Source organism: Oncorhynchus gorbuscha, linkage group LG03 (assembly GCF_021184085.1).
Source record: "Oncorhynchus gorbuscha isolate QuinsamMale2020 ecotype Even-year linkage group LG03, OgorEven_v1.0, whole genome shotgun sequence".
NCBI lineage: Eukaryota > Metazoa > Chordata > Actinopteri > Salmoniformes > Salmonidae > Oncorhynchus > Oncorhynchus gorbuscha.
Genome location: NC_060175.1, coordinates 50,173,438 through 50,185,574, shown reverse-complemented (window position 1 = coordinate 50,185,574; position 12,137 = coordinate 50,173,438). Strand labels below are relative to the sequence as shown.

Here is a 12,137-nt window from a genome sequence, read left to right as displayed (position 1 = left end):
ACTGGAGAACATCAGTTAAGTTGTCCAAGAGAGGGCAATGGGACAGTGACAGGACAAATTTGTCGGTAATATGAAAGCAAAGAATGTGGCGAAGCATGAAGCTGCTCTTAGTGCAGCAACGGCACATCAGGGACAGCGGCAGGTAATACGCTCCCCCAGTCAGTGATTGATTTGGCCAGCAGCGCGACATTGGTAATAGTTCCTACAGCATTAGGAGGTAACATCTTTTAGGCCTAAGGGGTGCATATCACTAGGCCAGTGATTACAGGAACATAAACAGGGGTGCACCAGAGGTCTCCGCCTGATGGAGCAATAAACTAATAGTGGTGTCACCGTCCCCCCATGGTATTGGCTCTGGGTGGAAAGCAACAGCAGAGTTGAAAGAGCCCAGAGGATAGGGGCTATTTTTTATTCTGTGGATGATGGCCTGCAACTGATGTCATTATGAACGTTAAATCAACTTTCTGCTTGCTTGAACATGGTCACCTGGGTACGGAGGTACAAGGACAGGAAAAGGTTGAAGAGCTCGGCCTGTCTGGATGCCAGAGCTACCTGCAGAGGTAAAATTGAGTTGCCAGGCCGGTGATCAATCAAGTGTCCCAACAACATACATTTTTTAAAGTGCTTGTCTGTATTTCCAACCTATAATGAGTGGAATAGCATTGTTGAAAAATGGGAAAATGGAGGATAAACCAATCCTGCATTTTTTAAATGGACGGACTGGGGATACAAAAAAGGATTTAGAGATCCAGTGTTCCTATGTTTACCATAGAAATCAGATGCTAACTTCTCAGGAAAAATAGAAAGCTGTTTGTCCAAACATAGAATACAATACTGTTTTGAGATTTTCATAGCATTACATTTTATTGTCATTTATGGTGTCATTATGAACAACCCTCGGTTTGAAGAGATCCAATGAGGACATGGTAGTTTAATAACAGAAGGACATGGGGATAGAGTGGGAGAGAAATAAGGGGGTACGTTAGGAAGGAGACAGCTTTGTCCCAGTCCGTTACCCCTCTCATCAGAGGAGTCTATGGGACCTGTTTCATCTGAGTAAACAGTGGTGTCGGGGTCACCAGGACTTGGCTGGTAATTGAGGGATAGTGGGCCACCCTGTCAGCCACGCAGGCTAAAAATACATCGCCCACTGTCACTGGGCACCAAGTGGGGGGGAAATGATTGTTCCCACTGTTGAAGCACAGGATACTCACTCCACCAGTGACCTTCCCCATCCAGACAAATCATCATCATGGAAAACTTTCCCTCCAAGGATCATTCCCACCATCAAAACAACAACAAGACCTTAATAAGACAAGTGAGAAGCAACAACCGAAGGATTAGCATGTTTTTGTGCAAACAGGAACATTTTGGCATGTTTAGTCTGTCAGGGCTGTGTCCTTTGATTAAGGTACGACAAAGAATGTGGGTGAGTGAGTGAGTGAGTGAGTGAGTGAGTGAGTGAGTGAGTGAGTGAGTGAGTGAGTGAGTGAGTGAGTGAGTGAGTGAGTGAGTGAGTGAGTGAGTGAGTGAGTGAGTGAGTGAGTGAGTGAGTGAGTGAGTGAGTGAATGAATGAATACAGCCCAGGCAGAATATAGGAGAGCGTGTTAAAATATTTGAATGAGGAAAGACACTCTGTGGAACGTGGAAAGGTTATTGATTTGTCCTGCAATCATTTCCTGCTCTTTGATATGCAAACGATCTAGTGTGAATTTACAGCAATCCTATCAGACTCATTTCACAGTTCTTAGTCCCTGTGTCTCTCCAGAGTCCTTCGCCTCATTAGGCCAATGTTCTCCATTACGAGCATAATTAAAATCTTCAGTAGCTTATCAAATTAAAAATATTTTTGCTGATCGTATTGAGATCTTCACTTCACAGTTATTTTCCACAACAGGAATAAATTAAGGCTAAGCATTTTGTATTACGATCTGGCGCTTGAAAGGGCCACTTCTGGTATCTATAGAGGGAGTGATTAAAAAGGGGGGAAATCCGGAGAATATAAACCCATCCCGAGATAAGCATGTGCAAATCATCTTTCATTTGCCATTGCTCATTTTGAGAATGGATTTAATTAATTGTAATGTTAAACGAGTGGTCTTGCACATCCAGTAGAATTCACAGCACATCCAAAGGGTATTTCAGTATGTTTTAAACATGTGACTCATTTAAGGACAGATCTGAATACCCAATACAAATTTGCACACATTCCCATAGTGGATCTTTCAATATGACATAAAAAAATATGAGTTAAATCAAATACATTTTGGAATGACAATATAAATGGCTAGAGAACATACCCTCACGGGGGGGATTTTTTTCTTTTTCTTATCAGCTTTTGCCTCATTTATGTCAAATGAAAGCAGGCTTCTCCGGCGCGGTGGTAACAGACACTGTACATACAGACACATACACATATACATTGTGTGCGAACAATGGCTGGGTTCTCTTAGAGGTGGTGTACAGACACAGCATTATCCTTCCTGCTCCCCAATCTGAGGGTGTCAAGGATCGCTGTCAGTCAGCAGGAGAGACAACATGCTCTCTCAGTGTATGTGTTCCAACACACGAATGTCTTGTCTTCAAGGGATTTTTTCCCCCTTTCTTTCTAAGGCTGCTGTGTGAGATGCAGTGTGCTTGACTTGTTAAACGAGGTTTAAGTCTTCTGTGTCAGTTGGAGGCGGTGCTGAGCTTTAAGTATTTTGCACATTAATGCGCTTCTGAGGATATTACCCCAGGGTCCTGTTTCTGGAGAAGGTGGGGTGGTGTGGGCTGTTTTGGTTGTAACGTTGCTATTGTAAACTTTTTGTGTGTGTTCTGCCTCTCCTCTTGTTGGGGAAATGATGGTGATTATTCAGATTTCATGCCTTGTCTGGATGTTAATTATTTACTGTGGGCATGAAATGCGTGTGAATGCCAGGGATTTGTGTATACGAACACGCTTCAGATCACAGGGAGAGAGCGGGGAGGGGGGGGGAGCAAGCGCTCTCAGTGTATTACCCTGTAGTGAAATATTTTTTAATTAATACTTGGCTTTGTTTACAGACCCTTTGATTTAATTATGTGATGAAGAGAGTTGGATTAGCTGCTAATTGATTTAGTTATCCAATTTGTTTGTTTCAGGCATGATTCCAGCGGAGCTTCAGCAGCTGTGGAAGGAGGTGACGAACGTGAAGGAAGAGAACAGCAGCAGCAACAACAGCAGCCACCGCGGCCTGGACCTGTCCTCGCCACAACCCCCCAAGAACCCCCTCCTCAACCAACACGCCTCCACCAACGGACAGTACATGAGCCACTCTCTGAAGAGAGAAGGGTGAGTCTTTCTCCCCCCCCCCTTCCAGCCGAGCTAACAGCTTCCGTGGAACATGCTGGGCACAATAGCGTTTATTACCAGGGAATGGGTTGTGCCCGAATGTGTTGCGAATGAAGTTGAGCTCATTGATTTATCATTAAATATACCACAGATTATGATATTCGCAACAATCTGACATCTTTTTCTAAACTGGGGTACAACTAGGCATGTCCTTTCTACTTTATGAAACAGAACTGGAACTCATTATGTGTGACATTATCTTTACTGTCATCTTTGACTAAAGAAAACAGGAGGCCTACATAGTCCCCATTTAAAAACTGCAATTCCTTGAAGGGGCCTAAGTTGATGGACATGTTCCCATAGGGCTTTGCCCACAGATGAATATTAATTTATAGTTTGTAAGTACCTTCCTATTTTCATTAAGACGCAGGCCTGTTCTGTGTTTGGGAATCCAGTTGGGGATTGCAGTGAAACACCTGGGAGCGAGGGAATGATTTCGAGTTTAGATTGCAGTAATGAAAATGGGATCAGCACACGATTAATTAGAGGGTCAAGGGTGCTGTTATTTCAGTTGCACTTAGGAAACTGCAGCTGTGACTTGAAGGGCTCCGTTTGGTTAAATAAAATTCAAATTACCAACGTCCTCTCAACAACAAAAAAACACACACCCAGCCACCTTTGCTTTCCCTCCGGATTGTGACGTTTCTGACAATATGTGAAAACATATTGCAAATTCCCAATACAATACAAGAGACAACTAGCCTTCTATAGGTGTGGCGTTCAGAACATATTGAAGTCGAGCAATTCACACTGATGTACTGTATTCTTTAGTTAAATCATCATTAGCATCATGTATATTACACAACTAAATAAAAAACACATTCTAACTTTAATTGGAATATGTGTCAAACAGAGACGGTTTATTATTACATGATGTACAAAATACACTATCAATATTTGATGTTGATCTGATGTAAGATCGACGTCAGACAAACCCTCTTTTCGTTGGTGACTTGACGGGATATTTGTAGCTTTCCCTGGGCCTCTGTGTCTTTAAGGAAGGAATTAATTTGGCATCCAACACGTTGACTTGTTTTCTTGCACTGAGGCGCTGATCTCTGGATTGCTGGTGAGGAGCCTCCAGGCGCCATGAGCTCACTGCACAACATCTGACTTGTTTCACTGATCAAAACCTATGTGTCATTATGAAAGCACTGCAGATGAAAACACGTTTAGCACTCGAAACCATCAGGCCTTGGGAGGTGGAGAAAGGTTCAAACACAGACAGGCAGATAGATAGTCCTCTATGGTGGTAGTGGGGAGATACAGGCCTGCATGGAGAAACCTGGCTGAGTAACTGACTATCTCACTCAGCTATAGCTTAACTTGGAATGCCTTATTTGGAAAGGAAATACATGCTATGTGTTTTACTCATTACGGGATACTAGTTCATCACATGCGTTTGTTTCAATATAATGTGAGACATTTTAGGTCAAGTGGTGTGACGTCAGTATTTTGACACTCCTTGCGTACATTTTGACGATGATGTCGCACAGACTGTCCACATGTCACTGAGACATTACATGGAAAAAGATCCACCTGATCCTTTTCAGATTGTCCCAGCCACGTACAGCACACACAACACCACAGAACACACAGCAAGCTCCAGACACCTCTCCTAGCTCAGTGCAGACAGTATCCACGGGCCCTGGTGCATTCAGTCTGCTCAGTTAGTCAGTCTGAGCTCTAGCCTCTGTGGCTGAAGATTAATCAGAGGGGAGGATATTGACACGCTCGCTTCATCACCTGCTTCAGATATGACCAAACAACAAGTCCCAGCTGAAACATTGGAGAAGACGTGCATGAGAGGCTGCCTCCGATTCCTTGCGCTCCCTGTCAGAGATTAAAGAAGATGTCAACAGCAGTTTAACACACGCTCCAGTGAAGAAGGCAGTCTGGGGTTGAATATTCACAGAGTATCTTAGATCTGTCAGAATCCCAAGCAGGTGATTTCTCAGCCGTTTCTCTGTTTTGTGCTGTGTGTGGATGGCAACACAACGTTTCCAAACGCGTTTTTTCAAATATAGATGACTGATATAAATGAGAATAAAAAATAAAAAAATCCCTATTAAACTGTATGATGCCAATTTAGATTCATACAACTACCAAGAGCATATTCATCTCTTTTGATGATGCAGACTCCATTCTAATCAGAATCCTTGGGAGAAAAAAATAAAACATCTGAAATATTATTAGGCATGATTATTCCATACAAAGCTATAAGAGACGTCTGTGTTATAATCCAGGGATTTGAATAATCAGGTTTTAGATAATGACCTGGACTGGGTGTAAATAGAGAGCATCCACTCATCCTGCCAGTGCTGAACGTAATGAACTTTTAATTGATGTGGTTTTGCAAGTCTTTTTGTCATGCAACAGAAACAAGCCACTCTCATGGACCTATTTTCCCGGCCGGGCTCAGATTGGTTTACAGCAAGCCCTAAGTACCATGTAGTTAGTTTCATGTGTCATATAAAATCTGCCCGGGCACAGCGACGCCTGCAACTAAAACCTTAAGTGCATCCACAGGCATCATTCACAGGTCTTTTAACTTCCGTCTTAAGGAAGGAGGAGAAATTCAATCACTGCAGAGACGAGACGTTGTTCCCACTTTTAGCAGACTCCAAGAGCCCTCACTCGTAGCAGGATGGACAGGGATCCGGACTGAATAGGCCCCAACATGGTGAACGCCCTCTCCCTGTCAGTTAGTCAGACTGGTCAGAGCTTTGGGATGTGAGGAGAGAAAAACCCCTGTGAGCCAGGTCTCTTTATTCAATGATTTGCTTATTTAAATGCAATGTATCCTATCTGTAGCTGACGTCAATTCCCCATCCCTTTACTTTCATTTTGTACAAGAGAGAGAGTTGTGGAGGGAAGAGAGAGCGAGGGAGATGTGGAGGGAAGAGAGAGAGAGAGATGTGGAGGGAAGAGAGAGCAAGGGAGATGTGGAGGGGAGAGAGAGAGAGAGATGTGGAGGGAAGAGAGAGAGAGAGAGATGTGGAGGGAAGAGAGAGCGAGGGAGATGTGGAGGGAAGAGAGAGCGAGGGAGATGTGGAGGGAAGAGAGAGCGAGGGAGATGTGGAGGGAAGAGAGAGCGAGGGAGATGTGGAGGGAAGAGAGAGCGAGGGAGATGTGGAGGGAAGAGAGAGCGAGGGAGATGTGGAGGGAAGAGAGAGCGAGGGAGATGTGGAGGGAAGAGAGAGCGAGGGAGATGTGGAGGGAAGAGAGAGAGAGTGGAGGGAGATGAGGAGAGATGTGGAGAGAGAGAGCGAGGGAGATGGAAGAGAGAGCGAGGGAGATGTGGAGGGAAGAGAGAGCGAGGGAGATGTGGAGGGAAGAGAGAGCGAGAGATGTGGAGGGAAGAGAGAGCGAGGGAGATGTGGAGGGAAGAGAGAGCGAGGGAGATGTGGAGGGAAGAGAGAGCGAGGGAGATGTGGAGGGAAGAGAGAGCGAGGGAGATGTGGAGGGAAGAGAGAGCGAGGGAGATGTGGAGGGAAGAGAGAGCGAGGGAGATGTGGAGGGAAGAGAGAGCGAGGGAGATGTGGAGGGAAGAGAGAGCGAGGGAGATGTGGAGGGAAGAGAGAGAGGGAGATGTGGAGGGAAGAGAGAGAGAGGAGATGTGGAGGGAAGAGAGAGAGAGAGAGATGTGGAGGGAAGAGAGAGTGAGGGAGATGTGGAGGGAAGAGAGAGCGAGGGAGAGCATCCTCCTTACAAAGCATTTGGCCCACTTACTTCCCAGCAACCATCAGTAACCACAGCTCAGGGACTTCAGCTCAGCAATCTGTTAAGGAGATAAATAATCTGATTTGGCACGACACTCCCCTCTCTCTCGCCTTCAATTTGTCTTACACCCGGAAAATGATAATTAAATCATTTAGGGGTAAACCCTTGAGTGGCAGGAGATATGAGAGAATAGAGTTGGGGCAGTCATCGATACTCACTCTGAGAGATGATAGACCTTATTGTGACTGGCTGTACAGACAGACCACATCCAGACTCTGACCCAGCTTGGTAGACACATCCATCCTCTTTCTGTTTGGTAGCGATAGACTGACTGCCCCAGTGTACTGTATGATCTTACTTAGCACCTTACATAGAAATAGACTGATTGTGTAGTGTGCTCTGCTTGTGTTTTTGCCTGCAGTATGGTAGGCCTATGTGTTGTTGTTTACAAAGTGCAACACCTGGAAGATTTGGCCACATTCTGTCTAGGTAGAGGAGCTTTTTGTTCCTATTCTATGCAGGAAGCAGATGACACGGTTTCCCTCATTGCTGTTACAAGATCATTAGAGTTCTCTTCCCCCAGGCAGCAAGGCAAGCCTGACAATAATAGCATCCTAACAGACCTGCCCAGGGTGCGAGTCACATTTAACTCCACCACAGGATCAGAGAGAGAGAGAGAGAGATGAGGAGCTGTTTTTTCTCGTGTAGTACCGAATGAGCTCACAATAGGGAGAAATCCCACAAACTTCAACTATTACACTAATGTAGCTCATTTTGTGTAAATTCTGTCATTTACCACTGTTTAGTCATTTGCCGCCAGCTCCTTCCAAGCTCTGTGCTCACCGACTCCCAGCGCCCACTCCACAATTCAATATCTTATTAATACAGAATTAACCAATGTACCTCCCCCGAAATAATTTTAAAAGGATCTCTTTAAATAAAAAATCAGCAGTAGCTTTCAACAGTCCACACATTTCCTTGTTAAAAAAGTCATTGTAATAGATCTTCCACCATCCATTTATTAGCTGTATCAAAACAGAGGTCTTAATGCGTATGCATAATTCATCATTTATTTTTATTTTCTTTCTTTTTTTAAAATATGTCTGACTTTTGAGGGGAAAAAAACTGTTAACCACATTCATGAATGGTTCACTGCTCCCTAATTGTAATGCAATTATCACATTATGAACAATGTGAACTCTTAAGCAAGTAATTATAACGCAAGAAAAACCTGTGACGACCCTTAAAATTTCCTTCTTGAGGTACAGCTTTACCAACATCTATACAAATTTGATTTTAATCTGAACAACGGCGTCGTTTAATCCTGCAAAATTGGCACACCCCGGTTTTATATTTTATATATATATATATAAAATGAAAGATTAATGAAGATTAATGAAAGATTGTTTCTGTAATTGTATGCGTTAGGATTGGTTAAATTGTGCAGAGGGCTTTTCAACAGTCATTCCTTAGGAGAGCAAATAGTATCCATATGAATCAGACAATAGTGGTTCGACTGAATGCCTAACGACGGTACTGTGGGGATTTGGACCTAATGAATCTTCCCTTGCCCTCTCTCCCTTCTCAACTCCTGCAGAATGGGTCATTGTGTAAGCAGCAGTGGTGTGCTAGACTAGAGAGCCACTAGCAGCACAGGTGGTGGCGATATAGGACAGTCCCCAAGACTCTTGTAGCTGACACTTGTACAGTGTCTGTGTCCATATGGCACACTGTCTTTGTTTTCTAACACACACAGTCTACACGCGCAGGCCTCTGCGTTGTACTGTTTCTGGTTATACTCTGTGTTTCTACTTGACTTGCCATATGGAAGATTTTGTGTAGTTTGTTTTTCGGGACGATCCTGGTATTTACAGCAGATGTTATGAAGCTGTAAGCCTATCCTCAGCTGTGCAAGTGTTTGGTCCCTTCTGACGTCGGTTGGTCCGTCCGTCGATCGGTAAATCATTTGCTAGCAGACGGGGGTGTCTGGTGTTTACTGTTTGTGCACGACAGGAGGCTGGCAGATGGATTTTTGTTGTGGGACTGGCCAGCCCGTTCCTCCGGGTGGGTTCTGGGATGGGGCTCAGCGGTCAGGGCGTCTCAGGGAACCCCTGGCTGCCTGGATCAAAGTGGGCTGCTACTCGGATCACTAACAATAAATAGTGACATATTGGGTCCCTCTCACAAGGGCTGCCCCTACGAGGGCCGCAACCTCCAGCCAGAGAGGAAGCATAGATCACAAGGCTCACACTGCCCACAGTTCAAAGGTCAACACAAAGACAGGCTTTTGTGTCGAGACACCACAAACCCATCAGCATCCTCCACTTCAAATGGTGTAGTTCTGTATCATCAGCCATTAAGACATCCTCCACAAAGGGATTGTTAATAGGCAGGCATTAATGCCATCTGGCTTTCTCTTCCAGATCAACGCTAGACGACCACCACCACTCTCACCACAGTCACCCGCTCTATGGGCATGGGGTTTGCAAGTGGCCTGGATGCGAGGCGGTATTTGAGGACTTCCAGTCATTCCTAAAGTAAGTTTACGCTGCATCTCTCTGCAGTATGTTACGTAAAGTACCATCAAAAGTTTGGACACACCTACAGTACTCATTCCAGGGTATTTTCTTTCTCTTTACTATTTTTTACATTGTGGAATAATAGTGAAGATATCAAAACAATGAAATAACACATATGGAATCATGTAGTAATGACACAAATGTAAAACAAATCAAAATATATGTTATATTTTAGATTCTTCTTGGCATTCTCTCAACCAGCTTCATGAGGTAGTCACCTGGAATACATTTCAATTAACATGTGTGCCTTGTTAAAAGTTCATTTGTGTAAATAATGGTCTCATTTGAGTCAATCAGTTGTGTTGTGACAAGGTAGAGGTGGTATACAGACGATAGCCCTATTTGGTGAAAGACCAAGTCCATATTATGGCAAGAACAGCTCAAATAAGCAAATAGAAAAGACAGTCCATCATTACTTTAAGACATGAAGGTCAGTCAATCCGGAACATTTCAAGAACTTTGAAAGTTTCTTCAAGTGCAGTCGCAAAAACCATCAACCGCTATGATAAAACTGGCTCTCATGAGGACTGCCACAAGAAAGGAAGACCCAGAGTTACCTCTACTGCAGAGGATAAGTTCATTAGAGTTACCAGCCTCAGGAATTGCAGTCCAATTAAATTCTTCACAGAGTTTAAGTAACAAACACATCTCAAAATCAACTGTTCAGAGACTGCGTGAATCAGGCCTTCATGGTCAAATTGCTGCAAAGAAACCACTACTAAAGGACACCAAAAAGAAGAAGAGACTTGCTTGTGCCAAAAAACACGAGCAATGGACATTATACTGGTAGAAATCTGTCCTTTGGTCTGATGAGTCCAAATATGAGATTTTTGGTTCCAACCCCCTGTGTCTTTGTGAGACACAGAGTAGGTGAACGGAGGATCTCTGCATGTGTGGTTCCTACAGCGAGGCACGGAGGAGGAGGTGTGATGGTGCAGGGGTGCATTGCTGGTGACACTTAACCAGCATGGCTATCACAGCATTCTGCAACGATACGCCATCCTTTCCATCCTTTCTGGTTTGCGCATTTGTTTTTAAACAGGACAATGACACATAACACACCTCCAGGCTGTAAGGGCTATTTGACCAAGAAGGAGAGTGATGGGGGCTGAATCATATGACCTGGCTTCTACAATCACCTGACCTCAACCCAATTGAGATGGTTTGGAATGGGTTGGACCTCAGAGTGAAGGAAAAGCAGCCAACAATTGGTCAACATATGTGGGAACTCCTTCAAGACTGTTGAAAAGCATTCCTCATGAAGCTGGTTGAGAGAATGTCAAGTGTGTGCAAAGCTGCCATCAAGGCAAAGGGTGGCTACTTTGAAGAATCTAAAATAGAACATATATTTTGATTTGTTTAACACTTTTGGTTACTACATGATTCCATATGTGTTAATTCACGAGTTATGTCTTCACTATTATTCTACAATGTAGAAAATAGTAAAAATAAAGAAAAACCCTCGAATGAGTAGGTGTGTCCAAACATTTGACTGGTACTGTATGTTACTCCAGTGTCTTGTTCCTGTGGGTGTCTGGTGCTCTTCTTGAGACGATTAAGGTTTCCCCTGGGGCTCAGTTCCACTACAGGTGCAACGGTTTGTTATGTGTGTGTTTGTACATTTGTGCGCATGGGCATGTACGTGTGTGTGTGTGTTTGCGTATATGTGTGTGAGTGCGTGTTGGGTGTGTTGTTGTGCCTCTCTGAGGGTGTTGGGGTGTGGTCTCCACTGGGCCCTGTAGGGGCCTCTAATTCCTGTGATAAGTACCGTCCCCATGGTGATTCTGGACGTTTTTCCCAAACAAACAACGGGAGGATGTTTATCTGGGGCACCCGACACTCAGGGCGCTCCGCATGTTTGCCCTTGTCACTGGACAGGGATTGGTGTATGTGCCTTCACTTCCCTCACTCAGCTCTTTCTGCCTCTCTCTTGCTTTCTTTCTGTTTCTCTCTGCTTGCACTTCTCTTCTGCTGTCTTTATTTTTGTCTCTACACTGCCTCTCTCACCAAACTTGCCTAAGAAGCTGTCTTTAGATCACACCTTAATAACAGCACCAGAACAAACTTATTTTCACATCTCAGATTCAGTAGTTTTACTCCTCAATAACCTAAATTATAACCAAGGCCATTGGACCCTCTAAAATATTTACATTTTAGTAATTTAGTCCAGATGCTCTTATCACGACTTACAACTGAGTGCATTCTTTTTCATATATATCTTCTTTTTTTTTCATACTACTCTCACGTGGGAGTCGAACCCACAACCCTGAAATTGCAAGCACCATGCTCTACCAACCGAGCCACACAGGAATCCGTCTCACGGTCTTTTGGCTGCTTCTAATTCACATCCACTCTCACCTGGGCCTGTGATGTACTGTATCGTCCCCTGTCCAGACCTGACCCTGGTTTACTAATCAACATCGTGTGCAGTGTTCTGTGGGTAATCCAACACATGACACCA

At 44.1% G+C, this 12,137-nt stretch overlaps 1 protein-coding gene across 12 annotated transcripts in view; it reads left to right on the top strand.

The window, feature by feature from the left end:
* The window catches only part of foxp1b (forkhead box P1b), a 229,434-nt gene that overhangs the window by 196,078 nt on the left and 21,219 nt on the right, over positions 1-12,137 (top strand). For all 12 annotated transcript variants that reach the window (XM_046342800.1, XM_046342792.1, XM_046342801.1 and 9 more), the window contains 2 exons: positions 3,125-3,314; positions 9,521-9,634. In XM_046342800.1, coding sequence (XP_046198756.1) covers positions 3,125-3,314; positions 9,521-9,634 — 304 coding nt within the window. The remainder of the gene's footprint in view (positions 1-3,124; positions 3,315-9,520; positions 9,635-12,137) is intronic.